The 22,600-nt window shown below is 42.4% G+C and overlaps 1 protein-coding gene across 1 annotated transcript in view; it reads left to right on the forward strand.

The window, feature by feature from the left end:
• Window positions 1-14,218, forward strand: part of LOC115156865 (long-chain-fatty-acid--CoA ligase 3) — a 34,277-nt gene extending 20,059 nt beyond the window's left edge. Inside the window, exons 3-15 of the mRNA XM_029704648.1 lie at window positions 2,846-3,023; window positions 3,137-3,246; window positions 3,677-3,815; window positions 4,167-4,317; window positions 5,897-6,020; window positions 6,183-6,254; window positions 6,424-6,563; window positions 8,512-8,684; window positions 9,010-9,084; window positions 9,259-9,450; window positions 9,833-9,947; window positions 11,475-11,632; window positions 11,808-14,218. Coding sequence (XP_029560508.1) covers window positions 2,846-3,023; window positions 3,137-3,246; window positions 3,677-3,815; window positions 4,167-4,317; window positions 5,897-6,020; window positions 6,183-6,254; window positions 6,424-6,563; window positions 8,512-8,684; window positions 9,010-9,084; window positions 9,259-9,450; window positions 9,833-9,947; window positions 11,475-11,632; window positions 11,808-11,965 — 1,785 coding nt within the window. The 3' untranslated portion in view covers window positions 11,966-14,218. The remainder of the gene's footprint in view (window positions 1-2,845; window positions 3,024-3,136; window positions 3,247-3,676; window positions 3,816-4,166; window positions 4,318-5,896; window positions 6,021-6,182; window positions 6,255-6,423; window positions 6,564-8,511; window positions 8,685-9,009; window positions 9,085-9,258; window positions 9,451-9,832; window positions 9,948-11,474; window positions 11,633-11,807) is intronic.
• Window positions 14,219-22,600: the final 8,382 nt, after the last annotated feature.

Here is a 22,600-nt window from a genome sequence, read left to right on the forward strand (position 1 = left end):
ACAAGCTACAGATGAGGCTACGCTAATGCAAAGGAGATTGGAATGACAAGTGGACTACACGTCTCGAATGTTCAGAAAGTTAAGCTTACGTTGCAAAAATCTTATTGACTAAAATGACGAAAATGATACAGTACTGCTGGCTGGGTGGAGTAGGCTAGCTAGCAGTGGCTGCGTTGTTGACTTTGTTTGAACGTGTAACTGGCTAGGTAACCTCGATAGTTTCAGTACTACACCTTGTCATGATACAAAAGCAACTATGTAGCTAGCTAACATAACACTAATCAAGACGTTCCTTTGTAATGTATTTAGTTTCTACAATGCTGCTCGTCGGTAATAGTTGGCTAGGTTTGGAAAATGGCGTCGCGGGGGACGAAAATAGCTGGCTAGCTAACCTCGATAATTACTCTAAACTACACAATTATCAAGCTATGACAAAGACAACTATGTAGCTAGCTAGCTAACACTGCACTAGTCAAATCGTTCCGTTGTAATGTATTAGTATCTACAGTGCTGCTAGTCGGTAACGGTTGGCTAGCTAGCAGTGGGTTTGATGATGACTAGGTGTGTTGACTAAGTCTGGAGTCTGGACAACGGCGCCACGTCGCGGCGCGGCTGGCTAGCTAACCTTGATAATTACTCTAAACTACACAATTATCTTAGATACAAAGACAGCAAAGACAACTATGTAGCTAGCTAACTAACACTAACACTACACTAATCAAGTCGTTCCGTTGTAATGTAATAGTTTCTACAGTGCTGCTAGTCGGTAGAAGTTGGCTAGTTGGCTAGCTAGCAGTGTTGACTACGTTAGGAGGACGAAAATAGCTGGCTAGCTAACCTCGATAATTACTCTAATTACTCTAAACTACACAATTATCTTTGATACAAAGACGGCTATGTAGCTAGCTAAGAAGAATTGCTCAGATCAAACAAATCAAACCGTTGTAATGTAATGAAGTGTAATATTACCTGTGGAGCGAAGCGAAGTGCGACTACTCGCTCCAAACCGGACACAAAAAAAAAAAAAATGCAGTCAATGCCAATCATTGCTATGCTGCATCACCAATCGTATTTTATTGCTATGCTGTAATAAAGGCTTTTTTTTAAATTACAAACTCTCTGGTATTACTTACCATTTATTTAGTGTTGATACTGTTCCAAATGGTCAGAAAATAATAATAATAATAATAATGTAATCTAACAGCACCTGTTTGGCACACACAGGCCTAATATTCACACAGTGCTGGCTATAACAGACCCTCCTTTATCTGGATCTCCAGTAGTTTACACGGCTAAGTCACGTCTTCCACACATCTGACTTCCCCTTTCCCTCCTGAGCAACCAGTAAACATTCCCCCATTTCAAGTTTCATTTTCAGGTCTTCCGCATCCATTTTGCTGTGTTCAGAGTTTATAACCAATTTTATAATGTGAAACATTATAACCATGTTTCACGTAAAGAGAGCAAGAGTTGAGGGGATAGGATTTTTTTCCTTAACAAATGAGGGATTTTGGTAACATAACTTTTCAGTCAGAGACTCAGGTAAGGAACTAAATGGCTGTAATGATGGTGCAGCTTCAGCACGGAGAGCTCGATAAACACTTGCTGTGCTGTGGTGCTTGTTCACTGCAGCAAGGAGGAGAGAGAGCGACAACCTTACTCAGTCACACAGGCACTCGCTGTCATTTTATTGTTTTAGCACCGCGTGGCCATCGGTTTCCCTCTTGAGTCATTAGTGTGTCTTAATTATTTAATCAAACAATGTGACTAAAGCATCAGACAAGCTTATTCAAACACATAGGTGGTGTCTGTGGAAAAATGCATGCATTTCAAATGTAGACCAATAGACCGACGACTCTAGCTCGACAAAGCTTTTTCTTAGTCGGGGACAGCCCTGCGCTGTATACATATAGCCTCTTCCTATTTATACTAGACTCCCAAGTGCAAATCAAATCAACCAATCCTTCTAATCTTAATTCCACCACTCAGATGTCCACAGCCTACCAATCTGTCCCAGTATATTACCTGTGTGTGTGTTTGAAGGTGATACTGGGGGAGTATCAGTGGATGTTGTATGAGGAGACCTACCAGGCAGCAGTATATTAGTGTTAACAGTGTTTGTATTATCTCTAGGTGATACTGGGGGAGTATCAGTGGATGTCGTATGAGGAGACCTACCAGGCAGCAGTATATTAGTGTTAACATTGTATGTGGATGTGTTATCTCTAGGTGATCCTGGGGGAGTATCAGTGGATGTCGTATGAGGAGACCCACCAGGCAGCAGTATATTAGTGTTAACAGTGGTTGTATTATCTCTAGGTGATCCTGGGGGAGTATCAGTGGATGTCGTATGTGGATGTGTTATCTCTAGGTGATCCTGGGGGAGTATCAGTGGATGTCGTATGAGGAGACCCACCAGGCAGCAGTATATTAGTGTTAACAGTGGTTGTATTATCTCTAGGTGATCCTGGGGGAGTATCAGTGGATGTCGTATGAGGAGACCCACCAGGCAGCAGTATATTAGTGTTAGCAGTGTATGTGGATGTGTTATCTCTAGGTGATCCTGGGGGAGTATCAGTGGATGTCGTATGAGGAGACCCACCAGGCAGCAGTATATTAGTGTTAACAGTGTATGTGGATGTGTTATCTCTAGGTGATCCTGGGGGAGTATCAGTGGATGTCGTATGAGGAGACCCACCAGGCAGCAGTATATTAGTGTTAACAGTGTATGTGGATGTGTTATCTCTAGGTGATACTGGGGGAGTATCAGTGGATGTCGTATGAGGAGACCCACCAGGCAGCAGTATATTAGTGTTAACAGTGTATGTGGTTGTATTATCTCTAGGTGATCCTGGGGGAGTATCAGTGGATGTCGTATGAGGAGACCCACCAGGCAGCAGTGTGTTTTGGCAGTGGGCTGGCCGCTCTAGGCCAGAGGCCTCAGTGTAACATCGCCATCTTCTGTGAGACCAGGGCCGAGTGGATGATAGCAGCACAGGCCTGCTTCATATACAACTTCCCATGTGAGTTTTTATGTTAGACAGTAGCACACTATAGCAACACACACACACACACACACACACACACACACACACACACAATGAATCTCTAAGTCCAGTCTGTGTCATTCTGACAGTGGTGACGTTGTACTCTACTCTGGGCGGAGCGGCCATTGCCCATGGTCTGAACGAGACTGAGATCACCCACATCATCACCAGCAAAGACCTGCTACACAGCCGTCTCAAGGTAAGCTCTGCTCGCCTTGTCTTGATCACTTCCTGCAATGCCATATGAGATAGTACACACTCCAGCCAGATAATACAACTTTCCCACATTTTAAATAGTCTTGCCTAAAATATATATATATATATATATATATTTTATTTTATTTATTTATTTATTTATTTCAAAACATGACTACATTTTGAATAGTTTTCACCCATAAATATGCGTTGGAACAGTTGCCCACTTACAGTCCTTGAGCAGACAGTCTAAGTGTTGACATTCAGTGTGTTTGAGGGGATCCGTTTGTACAAGGCAATGCTAGTCTTAATGGCATAATGAGCAGTTATTTGGAATGCGAGATGATTTGTAGATCATAGACTACATTGATTCTAAGCAGTCCGACTGCAATCTCCAGTCAATAGCTACTTTCTCTCCCCCTCTCTCCTCCCAGGACATTCTGTTGGAGGTGCCTCGGCTGCAGCACATCATTGTGGTGGACAGTAAGCCAACCAGTTGGCCCGGCTTCCCCCGCGGCATCATGGTCCACAACATGGACGCCGTGCAAGAGCTGGGCTCCAGACCCGACAACAGTAAGGAGGGAGAGCGTGGATGTGTGTGTGTGAGGGGTGTGTGTGTGTGTTTGGGTCTACGTGTTGTCTGACTCGGTACAGTACTTCTGCCCTGTGGTCTTAGCGACTCAAATGTAATCTGACTTCCAGAATCATAGTTTTTTGTACCCGAATAGCCCTCTCTGTCATATCCTATCAGATTGTATTAGCCCTGTGCTATGTGCATGCCCTCTCTTGAAAGAAAGATCGATAGCCGTTCTCTGATGCTCCCGCATTGTGCAATGTTCTGACCCAAAAGTCTTTCTGTGTGACCTCTTTAACTTCCCTGCTGCCTCCCCTTCTCTCTCTGTCTCTCTTTGCGCGCGTCTGTAGTGGTGGTGGCGCGCCGGCGGCCGGTGCCCTCCGACATCGCTGTCATCATGTACACCAGCGGCTCCACGGGCATCCCCAAGGGCGTCATGATCTCCCATAGCAACATCATCGCGGGCGTCACAGGCATGGCAGAGCGCATCCCAGACCTGGAGTACGTACAGAGTACTATGGTGTCTTCTAGATTGACTGCTAATTGTTTTTTACTTTTCTCTCTCTCACTGCCACTCTCTTTCCCCCCCCCCTGTGTGCCCTGATCACTGTTTTTCTCCTTTTCTCTTTTCCTCATTCATTCGCTTTTGCTCTCTTTCTCTCTCTCTCTTAATCTCTTTCTCTCTTTCTTTCTGCCACCATTTGCCCTACAGAATGTAAACGTATCTCTTTCTTTCTCTTTCTTTCTCATCTCATGAATATCTCTGAGTGTCCTGCTGTTCATCTCCTTTCTCTTCTCTTCTCTTCTCTTCTCTTCTCTTCTCTTCTCTATATTAGTACCAGTCAAAAGTTTGGACACCTACTCTTTCAAGGGTTATTTTCTACATTGTAAAATAATAGTGAAGGCATACAAACTATGAAATAACACATATGGAATCATGTAGTAAGAAAAAAAGTGTTAAACAAATCAAAATATATTTTATATTTGAGATTCTTCAAAGTAGCCACCCTTTGCCTTGATGACAGCTTTGCACGCTCTTGGCATTCTCTCAACCCGCTTCTTGAGGAATGTTTTTCCAACAGTCTTGAAGGAGTTCCCACATGAGATGAGCACTTGTTGACTGCTTTTCCTTCAATGTGCCTTGAATTCGAAATAAATCACCACAGCGTCACCAGCAAAGCACCATCACACCACCTCCTCCATGCTTCACGGTGGGAACCACACATGCAGAGATCATCCATTCACCTACTCTGCGTCTCACAAAGACACTGCGGTTGGAACCAAAAATCTCAAATTTGGACTCATCAGACCAAAGGACAGATTTCCACCGGTCTAATGTCCATTGCTCGTGTTTCTTGCTCAAAGCAAGTCTCTTCTTTTTATTGGTGTCCTTTAGTAGCGGTTTATTTACAGCAATTTGACCATGAAGGCCTGATTCACGCAGTCTCCTCTGAACAGTTGATGTTGAGATGTGTCTGTTATTTGAACTCTGTGAAGCATTTATTTGGGCTGAAATCTGAGGCTGGTAACTCTAATGAACTTATCCTCTGCAGCAGAGGTAACTCTGGTTCTTCTTTTCCTGTGGCGGTCCTTATGAGAGCCAGTTTCATCATAGCACTTGATGGTTTTTGTGACTGCACTTGAAGAAACTTTCAAAGTTCTTGAAATATTTCAGATTGACTGACCTTCATGTTTTAAAGTAATGATTGACTGTCATTTTTCTTTGCTGATTTGAGCTGTTCTTGCCATAATATGGACTTGGTATTTTACCAAATAGAGCTATCTTCTGTATTCCACCCCTACCTTGTCACAACACAACTGATTTACTCAAACACATTAAGAAGAAAAGAAAGGCACACCTGTTAATTTAAATGCATTCTAGGTGATTAAAGCTGGTTGAGAAAATGCCAACAGCGTGCAACGCTGTCAAGGCAAAGGCTGGCTACTTTTAAGGATCTCAAATATGAAATATATTTTGATTTGTTTAACACTTTTTTTTGGTTACTACATGATTCCATATATATATAGTTTCTGTATGTTTGGCAGTTGAATAAAATGTTTTTTGTTTCCATTCGTGCAGTGAGACAGACACCTACATTGGGTACCTGCCGCTGGCCCATGTTCTGGAGCTGAGTGCAGAGATGGTGTGCATCTCTCACGGCTGTTGCATCGGATACTCCTCCCCACAGACGCTAGCAGACCAGGTGAACACACACACACACAGAGCGAGACCGTAAACCAAGGCTCGACAACACACGCGGTATGTAGGAACCCTCTATTGGACCTCCTCCTCTATTAGAGAACAGGCCTAGCTGTGCTCTACTCCTAGTCTGATCCATCTCTCTCTCTCCTCTCTTCCCCCCCAGTCGACTAAGATTAAGAAGGGCAGTAAAGGAGACACCAGTGTTCTAAAACCTACACTCATGGCTGCTGTACCGGTAAGCACTAAAGCTACCGTAGAATATATATATATATATATATATAAGCCGTTAATATTCTGTTAAATATGACCTGAGTAAGAGATACGCACAGAATGATTATTTATTTTTTAATTGAGGTGGTGTTTTGTCCTCTTTCCTTCTCTGTCCCTCGTTCTCCCTCCTGTAGGAGATCATGGATCGGATCTATAAGAATGTGATGACCAAGGTGGAGGAGATGAGCAGTGTGCAGAGAACCCTCTTTGTGTTGGCCTACAACTATAAGATGGAACAGATCACCAAGGGCTACAAGACCCCGCTCTGTGACAGGTCATACACACACCTGTAACACAGCAAACACACACACACACACACACACACACACACACACACACACACACACACACACACACACACACACACACACACACAGTCAATGGGTAATGATTGATGGACAGTCTCCAGGAGGTTGAAAACTAGGGCTGTGACATTTTGTCAGCCGGTTATTGTCATGCAAAAGACTGCCGGTCTCACGGTAATTGACCGTTCATTAACATTACCACGTTTAGCTTCTCCAGGCCTTCACACATACAAGCCGCTGATGTGCCTTTGGAACATCTACATTTTTAACAAGTCTAAGAAATCAATTTAATATACACCATAACAATAAATCCATGATTTATTTTAGGTAGGTCTAAGGAAACATGATATGAAGAAAATGTATTTCAGAAGAACAGAATATGAGTTGGTATGTTATCCTGTTGGCTGTAGGCGTGTTGGTTTAGCTGACAAGTTATGCCTTTAAGTCCCGTGCCGTTATTTTATATTATAATATTTAATAGTAAGAGGAATATAATTGAACTTAGCTGAATCAAATAGAAAGGATATTTTTCCCATTCCGGAGCGAGTGCACAGATGAAGTGGCTCTGTTGAAATGTAAAAGAGATCATTTGAAACAGGTCCTATACGCTAGATTGAGTTATTTGGCAACTTGTGAGAGATACAAACCTTAGAATGTCTTATAAATCAAACATATAATGGGCCTCATGGTACGACTAAAGGCTGTTGATGATTTAACAACGTCGCAGAAAAAAGCTTGTGCTCTGTTCCTTGCCTCAGGCTGCACAAACGGTTCTCTCATCAAGTGATCATATTATCACCTATCAGACTATTCTCAATGTAATATTGTCTTTACTAATATGTTCACATTAGTTTATATTTAGAAGGGCCCATTATCAAATGGGCAGGAAGAAAAAAAGACGTAATCCGCCTATGCACACGAATAGTGAATGGAGGTCGCTTTCCCACCGGTTGGTTCAGGTAGGCTACTGCAGTTATTTCACTCCAGACATCAACCACTGTTTGAGGAGCATGCAGCCTCTCACTGCATGACAGGTGATATTGCGCCCATACTCTCTATGCCATGGGCTCTCCAAGCCTGTTCCTGCAGCTACCCAGTACTTAATTTAGGAAACCTAGTGAAATCTGTTCGAGAACATCGAAAATAACATGTTTTCACAATGAAATATAGAGTATTTAGTTAAACTGTCGAAAGCCCCTCTCTCTGCGCCCTTGAGAAAGGAATGAAGGAGAGAGGGGAGGAGATGGAAACGCACAGTTGTGAGATATTCTGTAGTGGAAGGTAAAGTGTCACCCAATTAATTCTAAAATTTTATACATTCTCTATTACTAGGCTATTCAAAATCAAATACAAATTCACTATAATTGTAGACTAACTCTGTAAGCCGCCCTGCACAATCATTGCACCAACAACAATGCCTAGGCCTCTACGTTCTCTCCCAGACTCATGGATAGAAATGTTGGAGCGTAGCATAAGGTAACCAGTCCATCCAGTATGCATAATAATACAGTCTACAATCAAAGGTGATTACTAGAATTTGTTTAATTTTGGAATATAGGCTAGACCAATTAAAGAAGTCTTAAATCAGTTTTTTATGTTTTTCTGCGGCGTGTAATATGCGGTAGGCTTTGTATTGTATAAGGAATGTTATAATCATTATTTTAATTCTGGGGTTTTTTCAGGCTTGGGCTCATATATAGGCCTATGCATATGCAATAATGCAACGCGACAGCCTTAATGGAGACTCACACACCGACATTCTCGATATTGCTGTGGCCGGTTCCTGCGTTAAACAGAAACCTAAGGTTCACACAGAGGTTATTATGAATGACTTGTTGTTTATCTTGGTGTTATTCTCATCCTCTGACTCACTGTCATTCTCTTGTTCTTTCTTTCTTTCTCTCCCTCTCTCTCCAGTCTGGTGTTTGGGAAAGTGCGCTCGTTGTTGGGGGGTCACATGAGGGTGCTGTTGTCGGGCGGAGCGCCCCTCTCCGCCGCCACCCAGCGCTTCATGAACATCTGCCTCTGCTGTCCCGTGGGCCAGGGCTACGGCCTCACCGAGACCTGCGGCGCTGGCACCATCAGCGAGAGTAAGCGAGCGGGAAGGAGAGAGGGAAGGGAGGGATGAGTAAGGGGGATGGAACGGAGTGAAGGGCACGGGAAGGAGGAAGAGGGCCAGGGCTACGGCCTCACCGAGACCTTGCGGAGCTGGCACCATCAGCGAGGGAGGGTGGATGGAGGCGGTAGGTCCAAGAAGAAGGGTGGGAGGGTAAAAGAGAAGGAAATGTGTAGACTTCTGCTGCCTGATGGAAGAGAGGAATGGGGGCACAATAGAGAAAGCCAGGTGATTGTACACAGTAATGTGATATGCTATGTCGTTCTCACGTGTATTTTTTTCCTCCCTCTATTTGTCAGTGTGGGACTATAGCACAGGCCGGGTCGGCGCTCCTCTGATCTGCTCCGAGATCACCCTCAAGGACTGGGAGGAGGGTGAGTCCCTCCATAGCACTGGCACTGCAGAATCGGTGATATTAGGGGGAGGGCTGGGAGGGTGGAGGTGAGTGGGGTTGGGGGCTAGGGTGGATGAAAGTTATATTGGAAGGGATGGACGCAGGGCTGAAGATGCTTTGGGCATAGACCTCGTCCTCTTCTGATCTTCTCCAGGCGGTTACTACAGCACAGACAAGCCACACCCGAGAGGGGAGATTGTAATCGGCGGGCCCAACGTGACTATGGGTTACTACAAGAACGAGGTGAAGAACCGCGAGGACTTCTTCGTGGACAGCAACGGCCAGCGCTGGTTCTGTACAGGAGACATCGGGGAGTTTCACCCAGACGGGTGCCTCAAGATTATCGGTGAGCGGCCCAGAAAAAATATCCGTTTTTAGAGAGAGCCCTATGATATTTAGTCTGTCTATCTGTGGATTTAAATACGTACGAGTCAGGATGAAAGCGCCAGATCCTCCAAATTTTCCCCAGGTGAACTAACAATTCAGACCAGTACAGTTAACTGAGGCCTCGGGCACATAGAGGATGATTCCCTTGTCTGCGTGGATACGAATCCCAATCTACCAGCCGTACTCCTCCCCTTCTCTCTGTATCCACTTCATTTCATACCCGTCTCTGTCAAAAACAATCAAATATGAAAGGATTCGCATATATAAACGACAGATAAATTCCTCTCAAAGGCAGCTGTATAGAAATCTACCTTAGCAATCATTGTGTTCCTTCTGTGTAGACCGTAAGAAGGACCTGGTGAAGCTCCAGGCTGGGGAGTATGTGTCTCTGGGGAAGGTGGAGGCCATGCTGAAGAACTGCCCTTTCGTAGACAACATCTGCGCCTACGCAAACAGGTAACAATGCACATATTATATACCGCTCGGGTGACTGGAGTCTCGCTATAACAGCGAGTGGACAAAACATTAAGAACACCTTGCTAATATTATGAACGAAAGCGTCACGCAGGGAAGCTGGCCCATGTTGACTCCAATGCTTCCCACAGCTGTGTCAGGTTGGCTGGATATCCTTTGGGTGGTGGACCATTCTTGATACACACGGGAAGCTGTTGAGCGTGAAAAACCCATCAGCGTTGCAGTTCTCAAATCAAATTGTATTAGTCACATGCGCCAAATACAACAGGTGTAGGTAGACCTTACAGTGAAATACTTACTTACAAGCCCCTAACCAACAATGCAGTTTAAAAAATACGAATAAGAATAAGAAATAAAAGTAACAAGTAGTTAAAGAGCAGCAGTAAAATAACAATAGCGAGACTTTATACAGGGGGTACCGGTACAGAGTCAATGTGCGGGGGCAACGGTTAGTTGAAGTAATTCAGGTAATATGTACATGGAGGTAGAGTTATTAACGTGACTATGCATAGATAATAACAAAGTAGCAGCGGTGTAAAAGAGGGGTGGCAATGCAAATAGTCTGGGTAGCCATTTGATTAGATGTACAGGAGTCTTATGGCTTGGGGTTAGAAGCTGTTTAGAAGCCTCTTGGACCTAGACTTGGTGCTCTGGTACCACTTGCCGTGCGGTAGCAGAGAGAACAGTCTATGACTAGGGTGGCTGGAGTCTTTGACAATATTTAGGGCCTTCCTCTGACACCGCCTGGCATAGAGGTCCTGCATGGCAGGAAGCTTGGCCCCAGTGATGTACTGGGTCGTACGCACTACCCTCTGTAGTGCCTTGTGGTCGGAGGCCGAGCAGTTGCTATACCAGGCAGTGATGCAACCAGTCAGGGTGCTCTCGATGGTGCAGCTGTAGAACCTTTGAGGATCTGAGGACTCATGCCAAATCTTTTCAGTCTCCTGAGGGGACTGTTTTGTCGTGCCCTCTTCAAGACACAAACCGGTGCCTCTGGCACCTACTACCATACCCCGTTCAAAGGCACTTAAATATTCACCCTCTCACACATACACAATCCATGTCTCAACTGTCTCAAGGCTTAAAAATCCTTCTTTAACCTGTCTCCTCCCCTTCACCTACACGATAAAGTGTATTTAACAGGTGACATCAATAAGGGATCATAGCTTTCACCTGGTCAGTCTGTCATGGAAAGAGCCGGTGTTCTTAATGTTTTGTACACTCAGTACAAAACATTGATTGTCTGTTTCTCCTTGTCAACTTGTTCTGTCTCTAGTCACAATGTCTCCATCTGCTGTCTGTCACCCACTTTCTACCAATCTCCTGTCTCTCTCTTTGTCTTTCCGACTCATTGCTCTCTCTGTCCTTCATCCTATTCTGGCACGTCTTTCTCTCTCCATCTTTGCCTTTCATTATAACAATAACTAGAATGATGATAATATAAAAGGGAATTATACAAATCAATAGCACTATTTTATCTCTCCATGTCCTTAACTCTCTCCGTCCCAGTGACCAGTCGTACGTGATTGGCTTCGTGGTGCCCAATCAGAAGCAGTTGATGGCGCTGGCGGAGCAGAGAGGGTTACGGGGCAGCTGGGAGGAGATCTGTAACAACCCTGACATGGAGAGAGACGTTCTCCACATCATCACAGAGGCCGCTCTGTCAGGTAGGATGGAGGGATGGAGAGACGGATGGAGGGAGGAGCAGAGGTTTCTGGTTGTAACATATGAGTATTGTTTCGCCATCTTTTTTGGCCCTAGCGTTGACTTGTATTTCGCAACGCCCAGCCCATGCATTCGTCTCTAAAGTCCGGTGTTGTTTCCCCCCCCCCCCCCCCACAGCCAAACTGGAGCGCTTTGAGATCCCTAGGAAGATCCGCCTTAGTGCAGAGCCCTGGACCCCGGAGACTGGCCTGGTGACCGACGCGTTCAAACTCAAACGCAAGGAGCTCAAATCACACTATCAGGAAGACATTGAGAGAATGTATGGCGGCAAGTAACACGCAAACAGACACAGCCCCCCCCTTCCCAAGACAAAAGCCAGAGGGGCCAAGCCAGTTGGAGCAACATCAGTTGCTTGTCTACGTCAAAAGTTTTTAGAGTCTGTGTGTTGCTATGACGACGCTGGCATCATGACGGAAAATGACACATTAGTCTTGTCCCACTTCTCCGCTCCTCTCCTTTTTTCCTTCCCTTCTCTCTCCTATCCTCCGTCTAGCATGGTCTTTGGCCTCTGTGTGTAGTCCAGACACCTGATAGTAGAAAGGATGGTTTTTGTGTGAATGTGGCCTGGATCGTGTTCATTAGGCATCAAATGGAAGAAAACTGACTGAAACAGGGAAGGGACTACCTGAACTTGTCCAACAAGAAACGTTTTGCTATGTTGTGCACTAATGAATACGACTCTGAAAAATGAGGCCCTTCAGTTTAAGCGTTCCACATCCAGGTTTGAATCTATGCAGGGATCTCTTTTATTGTGTAAATGTTTTGGGATGTGGTGATGTTTTGTTCATGTTTCGTTATTTTTCTTTCTTTAACGTAATCGGTTTGTCTTGGTTCGTTTGCGAAACCTATTCGATGAACATCTTGTGTCTGAGAGAAATCAGTGTTTTGCGAAACCATGAGATTTTGGAATGCGACTCACATTTTTAATTTGCTTTCCTTATTTGTTCTATTTTTCTGAATGGTTTGTTTCTCATTTATCTGTTACCAAACTGACATTTAAAAAAAAAAAAATTCTTCTATTTTTTTTCATGTGAATTTCCTAAATTCTTCTCCCTCATCTGCCTCTATGTCCTGAAGGTTGCTTCTATTCTATGGAAGAGTATGTGTTTACTGACTTGACTAGATTAATTCCTATGTCACTCTGTTACAGTGTGCCAGTGATGGAATCTCCTCCCTGCTCTGTGCCCCTGTGTGTGGCTATGGGCTGATGTGATGTGCCTGGATTGGCTGGTGGAACCTGTTTCTCGTAATGTAGCCTGATCCTGGATCGGTTTGTACTTTAGCCACTTCCTCTGACTATTTGTGGGATGTCATGATTTGACCAAGGCAAGAAATGATCTGGGACCAGGTTAGTAATGATGGTGAGGTGTCCAGGGGGGCTACAGGGAAGTAGGATGCAGTTGCCCCGTAAAGCTGATCGAAGTTTAGTTTCTCTTACCTGTGGTTGAGGCTAGGATGGGGAGAGGACAAGCTGATCCTTGATCTGTGCCTAAAGGACAACTTCTCAGCATGTGACACCAATCCTACTGAGACCCTTATTCATTTCTATTCTGTCACTTAACCAGTAGGAGGCAGTCTCTGCCACTGGTTCATCTTTTAATCTGTATAATAATGTCCAGATTTACAGGGGGGTGCATGTGTGGTTTGTGCGTGTGCTGATGTTTGGGTGTGTGTGTGCGTTCTCTGACCCTGAGCTTGTTCCAAGTTCCCTATGTCTCTGTTAAGCCCGCTGCATGCCCACCCCACCTGACCTAGTCTGTTACCTTTCAATGTTTCTTCCAGCAAAACGATGTTACGTACACAGCATCCTGCTAAACCAGGTCTGTGGCTCCATAAACCATGTTATCACCTGAACTATCTGGTTCCATAAACCACGTGGATTGTCTTTATCGAAATTGGCCTAAACCTGCCATTTTACTCCATGAAATGATGACCTATGTACCGCATGGATGTCTCTAGGAGAACCAATGAATCCCAGTCCAGATCTGTAGCTGTTTGCCTTTTTAGTTGCTGTTTGGCAGACTGTGTGATTGTGTCATCCAACGATAGTCCTATCTACTCTGAAATCCCTGTTCGTATTACAGTAATGCATTGTCCTATTTCTTTGTCATAGCTCTAGTTACTGTTACTATTATTAATGAAATATGAAATGCAGATTGAATGTGCAATATTTATACGAAATGCAAATTCTAAAACTAAAGTATGTAAAGGAAAAATGCACAGAGAGAGAGAGAGAGCCCCTTCACAGTGTATGAATGTGTGGGTGCGGGCCTGTCTCTTTCCAATTAAATGTACAAAGAAAACCTAGAGAAGGACAGGCGGACGGACAGAAAACATTGTTGCAGAAGTAGTAACATATAGCCTCTTTATGCTGTGATAGTAGTGCCAACAGAAATTTAATCTGAATTCAATCATCTTGAATTCATTCAAATCTGTTGGCAGTAATATGACTCCATACTTATTTTTCTGTATTGTGAAAGTACTGTACCAATTATAGTAATGAAGACTAATATTTTGGCCTTGTAAAAGAAAAATACAATGGTGAAGAATAAGGCACTACAGGTGAACAGATTTAGGTCTCCAGGAAGTTATTTGGGTTGCATGATTCCTGCACTATATACATTTGTGACGTATAATGTATTCAGAAATAAATACAAGATGAAAAGTCATGCATAAAGTCATGCGGGCAATTCCATACGAGATTTACCCAAAAATATGTCATCCTTGGAAAGGTACTTTGGGGTAAGGAGGTTTGGTGTACCTTTTAAAGTTGAAATCATTGATTTTAAAGTTGGAAAGTTCATGACATTTTGGCTTTACCCAGGCCTTTTGAAGATATGGCCCATTTTATACATGAATTGACATAGGCCATTAACCAACTGTGCGAATCACCAGCAGAGTTCTGAATCCGTTACCACATTAACTGTGTTGTTGCTCCAGAAATATATCATCATTTCAAAAGTAGCAGAGCGACCACTCTGGAAATGTTATGTACTCGTAGAGTATATTGTTTTTAAACAATATCCAATACGGAACGAAATTAAAAAGGGTACTTTTGAGACATTTATGATAAGGCCCGGGTAAGGCCAAAATTTCACCCATTTCCCAACTTTTAGTGAGTTATTTCTCTAATTATTTTGGATACAGATGTCAATGGTATGCCAGACAAAATGAAGTTTTTATTGATTTCATTTCAGGAAGATGAAAAGCGTCATAAATATCTTTGGGTCAATCTCGTTTGGAATTCCACGTACATTATAGGCTGCCATATATGTATTTTTTGCTAATTAATTACTGTGTATGAGCAATGTACAGTATATAGCGTAGAAGAGGAACAGCTTGGATATTCTATATTTAGCACAAGGGATATTTCAGCATTTGAAAAGGACCCTCGGTTTTGGGAAGTAGTCCAAAACACTGATAATGTTACAAATGAGGAACCCAGGTGCAGGCTGGTTCCCGTTCTTCTTACAGTTCCTGATATTACATTGGTTCTTTGTATTCAACTCCCAACCAATGTCTGTCCAGTCTGCTGCTTTGGTATCCCATACCAGGCTACAATTGGTTAAGAAGATTTGTTCATAGGAATATACAAAGTGCTGTATCTTAAGTGTTTATCTGAGGTTATACATACATACATACATACATACATACATACATACATACATACATACATACATACATACATACATACATACATACATACATACATACATACATACATACATACATACATACATACATACATACATACTCTACCGTTCAAAAGTTTTGGGTCACTGAGAAATTTCCTTGTTTTTGAAAGAAAAGCAAACTATTTTGCTCATTAAAATAACATCAAATTGATCAGAAATACAGTGTAGACATTGTTAATGTTGTAAATGACTATTGTAGCTGGAAACGGCAGATTTTTTATGGAATATCTACATGGGCGTACAGAGGCCCATTATCAGCAACCATCACTCCTGTGTTCTAATGACATGTTGTGTTAGCTAATCCAAGTTTATCATTTTAAAAGGCTAATTGGTCATTAGAAAACCCTAGAAGGCCAGCATCCTGGAGTCGCCTCTTCACTGTTGATGTTGAGATTGGTGGAACACAGAAGTGATGGTTGCTGATAATGGGCCTATGTAGATATTCCATAAAAACAATCTGCCGTTTCCAGCTACAATAGTCATTTACAACATTAACAATGTCTACACTGTATTTCTGATCAATTTGATGTTATTTTAATGGACAAAAAAACTTTTGACCGGTAGTGTGTATACATACATACATACATACACATACATACATACATACATACATACATACATACATACATACATACATACATACATACATACATACATACATACATACATACATACATACATACATACATACATACATACATTACATGTCTTAGTAGTGAAGTCATCCACTTTAACTACTGATGTACCTAAAGACAAGGTACAAAGTTTGTTGAACAGATTAATTTGACCGCTCGTATTGTTTCTGATAGTAAATATGTTGGAAGGGGAGGGGTTGATATGATCAAATTTCCTAAAGAAATACCAATTGTGCAGGTGTAATACCTCCATTTAAACCTATTTAGTCTTTGTTATTGACCAGTTTTTTGGGGTGGGTCTTTTTCCTTCTCTTTCGGCGTGGGTTACTGGCCTTGACATCATGGGCTATTTGCAAGTATTTCCTTATTTATTTGTAATTTGGCCTTGGAAAATTGTCATGAAAATAAAAGTTGTGATTGGTCTTAAAATGCCCATATGTTCATTCTGTTTCATTCATGGATTATACTGATTCTTTTTCATGTGGATATGCCTTTTTTGAATGAGAATGATTTTGATGTGTCTGTGCGTGTATGTATAACATTCCCGGACAGAGTGGCTAACACAACGGCTTAATTCAAATCGTGTCCCGAAGCGTGTTATATGGCAACGAAGCCGCCGTTTGTGTGTGGAGATGACTGTGGGATGCGTGATGAATTGACGTGGACATAACAAACCGTTCAGATGTGAGCTAGTCCATATCTACAGAGAACCAGACTAGCAGAAGTTAGGACTTTATTCAATCCGTATCGCTGAAGCGTCATTTCCTGTTGAGCCGACTTCTGCAGTGCTTACCGCGAATGCACTCTCCGCTAACGCAGGAACATTGCCTTGAAATTTAAATTGTGCTGTAACACTGAATTTCCGTGATATGGATTGAATAGAGTCCCAAGTTTCTCTCCACAGAATCAGAAGAAACTAAGGGCAGGGGCTGTATCCGGTTTTATCACATAACAGAACCACTGTCTCCTTCACTCGCTTTCAGGACCCCCCCCTCCCGCCACCTGTCTACACACTACTACACACCACACCATGACCTTCTGAAGCCCACCCACTCAGGCAGTATTCAAAATGTTGCCCTATTCCCTATATACAGCACTACTTTTGACCAGGGCACATAGGACTTTAGTCGAAAGTAGTGTGTATGGAATAGGGGCTCATTTGGGATACCAGCTGTCTTGAGAAGGACTGACTGGGGGAAAGGAGTCTGTAACAGGAACATTCTCTGAGCATTAAGGAGCTGAGACAGAGGCCCTCTTCCTCTGAGATGAAAAAAGACACTCAGAGTTCCCTCTCTACCAATTCAAAGGGCTTTATTGGCATAGGAAACGTGTACATTGCCAAAGCAAATGAAATACATAATAAACAAAAGTGAAATAAACAATCAGAAATGAACAGTAAACATTACTCACAAGTTTCAAAAGAGTAGAGACATTTCAAATGTTATGACTATGTACAGTGTTGTAACAATGTGCAAATAGTTGAAGTATGAAAGGGGAAAATAAATACAATTTGTATTTACAGGGGAGTTTGTGCTTCACTTTTGTTATGGCAACAGGTCTCAAATCTTGCTGCTGTTAACGCAAGATGTGTGACCTCTGAGGTGCGTGCCACTGTTATTATTAGGGGGGTACTTATATTTGTCCTGTTAAACACAAGTGTGTAATGAAAATGTGTTTCTTGCATATCCCAACTCCTCTTGAGACACCTGCAGTGACTTCTCTTACACTCCATTCATTCCAACAGCATGAAACAGTCACAAGAAAGAATTGTGAGCAACAATAATAGTGGCCAAGGTGCAATACCGTCAACCAACCACAGGATGTCAGTCATGTACCCACGAATGGAAGAATGTCTCCTGTGAGTGTGGTAATACAGTTGAAGTCAGAAGTTTACATACACTTAGGTTGGAGTCATTGAAACTCGTTTTTCAACCACTCCACAGATTTCTTGCTAACAAACTATAGTTTTGACAAGTCGGTTAGGACATCTACTTTGTGCATGACACAAGTCATTTTTCCTACAATTGTTTACAGAGATTATTTCACTTAGAATTCACTGTATCACAATTCCAGTGGGTCAGAAGTTTACATACACTAAGTTGACTATGCCTTTAAACTGCTTGGAACATTCCAGAAAATGATGTCATGGCTTTAGAAGCTTCTGATAGGCTAATTGACATCATTTGAGTCAATTGGAGGTCTACCTGTGGATGTATTTCAAGGCCTACCTTCAAACTCAGTGCCTCTTTGCTTCACCCAACTTATTGTGGGAAGCTTGTGGAAAGCTACCTGAAACGTTTGACCCAAGTTAAATAATTTAAAGGCAATGCTACCAAATACTAATTGAGTGTATATAAACTTCTGACTCACTGGGAATGTGATGAAAGAAATAAAAGCTGAAATAAATCATTCTCTCTACTATTATTCTGACATTTCACATTAAAATAAAGTGGTGATCCTAACTGACCTAAGACAGAGAATTTTACTAGGATTAAATGTCAGGAATTGTGAAAAACTGAGTTCAAATGTATTTGGCTAAGGTGTATGTAAACTTCCGACTTCAAATGTATCTAGCAATACAACAAATTTACACTAATAATTTTAAAAAACGAACAATAAATTGAGCAATATCAGAACAAGCAATGTCAGAGTCAAGAGTATGTGTACAGTACCAGTCAAAAGTTTGGACACACCTATTAATTCCAGGGGTTGTATTTATTTTTACTATTTTCTAAATTGTAGAATAATAGTGAAGACTTCAAAACTATGAAATAACACAAATGGAATCATGTAGTAACCAAAAACGTGTTAAACAAATCAAAATATATGTTATATTTGAGATTCTTCAAAGTAGCCACCCTTTGCCTTGATGACAGCTTTGCACACTTGGTATTCACTCAACCAGCTTCATTTTAATCTATTTTTTCACCTTTATTTTACCAGGTAGGACAGTTGAGAACAAGTTCTCATTTACAACTGCGACCTGGCCAAGAGAAAGCAAAGCAGTGCGACACAAACAACAACACAGAGTTACACATGGAATAAACAAATGTACAGTCTAAAACACTATAAAAAAGTATATATACAGTGTGTGGAAATGAGGTAAGATTAGAGAGGTAAGGCAATAAATAGGCCATAGTGGCGAAATAATTACAATTTAGCAATTTTACACTGGAGTGTTAGATGTGCAGAAGATGAATGTGCAAGTAGAGATGCTGGGGTGCAAAGGAGCAAAAAATATGGGGATGAGGTAGTTGGGTTGGCTATTTACAGATGGGCTATGTACAGGTGCAATGATCTGTAAGCTGCTCTGACAGCTGATGCTTAAAGTTAGTGAGGGAAATATGTCTCCAGCTTCAGTTATTTTTGCAATTTGTTCTAGTCATTGGCAGCAGAGAACTGGAAGGAAAGGCGGCCAAAGGAAGAATTGGCTTTGGGGATGACCAGTGAAATATACCTGCTGGAGCGTGTGCTATGTGTGGGTGCTGCTATGGTGACCAGTGAGCTGAGATAAGGTGGGGCTTTACCTAGCAAAGACTTATAGATGACCTGGAGCCAATGGGTTTGGCGACGAATATGAAGCGAGGGCCAGCCAACGAGAACATACAGGTCGCAGTAGTGGGTAGTATATGGGGCTTTGGTGACAAAACAGATGGCACTGTGATAGACTGCATCTATCACAGTGTTGGAGGCTATTTTGTAAATGACATCGCCGAAGTCAAGGATCGGTAGGATAGTCAGTTTTACGAGGGTATGTTTGTTAGCATGAGTGAAGGATGCTTTGTTGCGAAATAGGAAGTCGATTCTATATTTTATTTTGGATTGGAGATGCTTAATGGGAGTCTGGAAGGAGAGTTCAGTCTAACCAGACATCTAGGTATTTGTAGTTGTCCGGGCAGGTGCGGGCAGCGATCGGTTGAAGAGTATGCATTTATTTTACTTGCATTTAAGAGCAGTTGGAGGCCACAGAAGGAGAGTTGTATGGCATGAAGCTTGTCTGGAGGTTAGTTAACACAGTGTCCAAAGAAGGGCCAGAAGTATACAGAATGATGTCATCTGCGTAGAGGTGGATCAGAGAATCACCAGAAGCAAGAGCGACATCATTGATGAATACAGAGAAAAGAGTCGGCCTGAGAATTGAACCCTGTGGCACCCCCATAGAGACTGCCAGAGGTTCGGACATCAGGCCCTCCGATTTGACACACTGAACTCTGAGAAGTAGTTTGTGAACCAGGCGAGGCAGTCATTTGAGAAACCAAGGCGGTAGTCACCTGGAATGCATTTCAATTAACAGCTATGCCTTATTAAAAGTACATTTGTGGAATTTATTTCCTTAATGCGTTTGTGTTGTGACAAGGTAGGGGTGGAATACAGAATATAGCCCTATTTGGTAAAAGACCAAGTCCATATTATGGCAAGAACAGCTCAAATAAGCAATGAGAAACGACCGTTATGAAGGTCAGTCAATGCAGAACATTTCAAGAACTTTGAAAGTTTCTTCAAATGCAGTCGCAAAAACCATCAAGCGCTATGATGAAACTGGCACTCATGAGGACCACCACAGGAAAGGAAGACTCAGAGTTACCTCTGCTGCAGAGGATAAGTTCGTTAGAGTTACCAGCCTCAGAAATCGGCAAATAACTGCACCTCAGATTGCAGCCCAAATAAATGCTTCAAGTAACAGACACAACATCAACTGTTCAGAGGAGACCGCATGAATCAAGCCTTCATAATCAATCAAAATCATCAGTGCTTTGCTGGTGACACTGTGATATACTTAGAATTTAAGGCACACTTAGCCAGCATGGCTACCACAGCATTCTACAGCGATACACCTTCCCCACTGGTTTGCGCTTAGTGGGACTGTCATTTGTTTTTCAACACGACAATGACCCAAAACACACCTCAGGTTGTGTAAGGGCTATTTGACCAAGAAGAAGAGTGATGGAGTGCTGCATCAGATGGCCTGTCCTCCACAATCACCTGACCTCAACCCAGTGGAGATGGTTAGGGATGAGTTGGACTGCAGAGTGAAGGAAAAGCAGCCAACAACTGCTCAGCATATGTGGGAACTCCTTTAAGATTGTTGGAAAAGCATTCCTTATGAAGCTTGTTGAGAGAATGCCAAGAGTGTGCAAAGCTGTCATCAATGCAAAGGGTGGCTACTTTGAAGAATCTAAATATAAAATATGTTTTGATTTGTTTAACATTTTTCTGGTCACTACAGGATTCCATATGTGCTATTTCATAGTTTTGATGTCTTCACTATTATTGTACAGTGTAGAAAATAATAAAAATAAAGAAAAACCCTTGAATGAGTATGTGTGTCCAAACTTTTGACTGGTACTGTATATGTGTGTGTATACAGGTTATAGACAGTATGGACAATCAGTATATGAATAGAAAAGCTGTGTACAGCAGTAGTTACAGTTGAAGTCGGAAGTTTACATACACATTAGCCAAATACATTTAAACTCAGTTTTTCACAATTCCTGGCAGAATAATTGTGGAGAGAATGATTTATTTCAGCTTTCATTTATTTCATCACATTCCCAGTGGGTCAGAAGTTTACATACACTCAATTAGCATTTGGTAGCATTGCCTTTAAATTGTTTAACTTGGGTCAAACATTTTGGGTAGCCTTCCACAAGCTTCCCACAATAAGTTGGGTGAATTTTGGCCCATTCCTCCTGACAGAGCTGGTGTAACTGAGTCAGGTTTGTAGGCCTCCTTGCTCGCACACACTTTTTCAGTTCTGCACACACATTTTCTATAGGATTGAGGTCAGGGCTTTGTGATGGCCACTCCAATACCTTGACTTTCTTGACCTTATGCCATTTTGCCACAACTTTGGAAGTATGCTAGGGGTTGCTTCAATATATCCACATAATTGTCCTTCCTCATGATATCTATTTTGTGAATTGCACCAGTCCTTCCTGCAGCAAAGCACCCCCATAACATGATGCTGCCACCCCCATGCTTCACGGTTGGGATGGTGTTCTTCGGCTTGCAAGCCTCCCCCTTTTTCCTCCAAACATAATGATGGTCATTATGGCCAAACGGTTCTATTTTTGTTTCATCAAACCAGAGAACATTTCTCCAAAAAGTACGATCTTTGTGCCCATGTGCAGTTGCAAACCGTGGCGGTTTTGGAGCAGTGGCTTCTTCCTTGCTGAGCGGCCTTTCAGGTTATGTCGATATAGGACTCGTTTTACTGTGGATATAGATAATTTTGTACCTGTTTCCTCCAGCGTCTTTACAAGGTCCTTTGCTGTTGTTCTGGGATTGATTTGCACTTCTCGCACCAAAGTACGTTCGTTCATCTCTAGGAGACAGAATGCGTCTCCTTCCTGAGCGGTATGACGACTGCATTGTCCCATGGTGTTTATACTTGTGTACAATTGTTTGTACTACCTTCAGGTGTTTGGAAATTGTTCCCAAGGATGAACCAGAGTTGTGGAAGTCTACAATTATTTTCTGAGGTCTTGGCTGATGTCTTTTGATTTTCCCATGATGTCAAGCAAAGAGGCACTGAGTTTGAAGGTAGGCCTTGAAATACATCCACAGGTGCACCTCCAAT

Source organism: Salmo trutta, chromosome 21, assembly GCF_901001165.1.
Source record: "Salmo trutta chromosome 21, fSalTru1.1, whole genome shotgun sequence".
Taxonomy (NCBI): Eukaryota; Metazoa; Chordata; class Actinopteri; order Salmoniformes; family Salmonidae; genus Salmo; species Salmo trutta.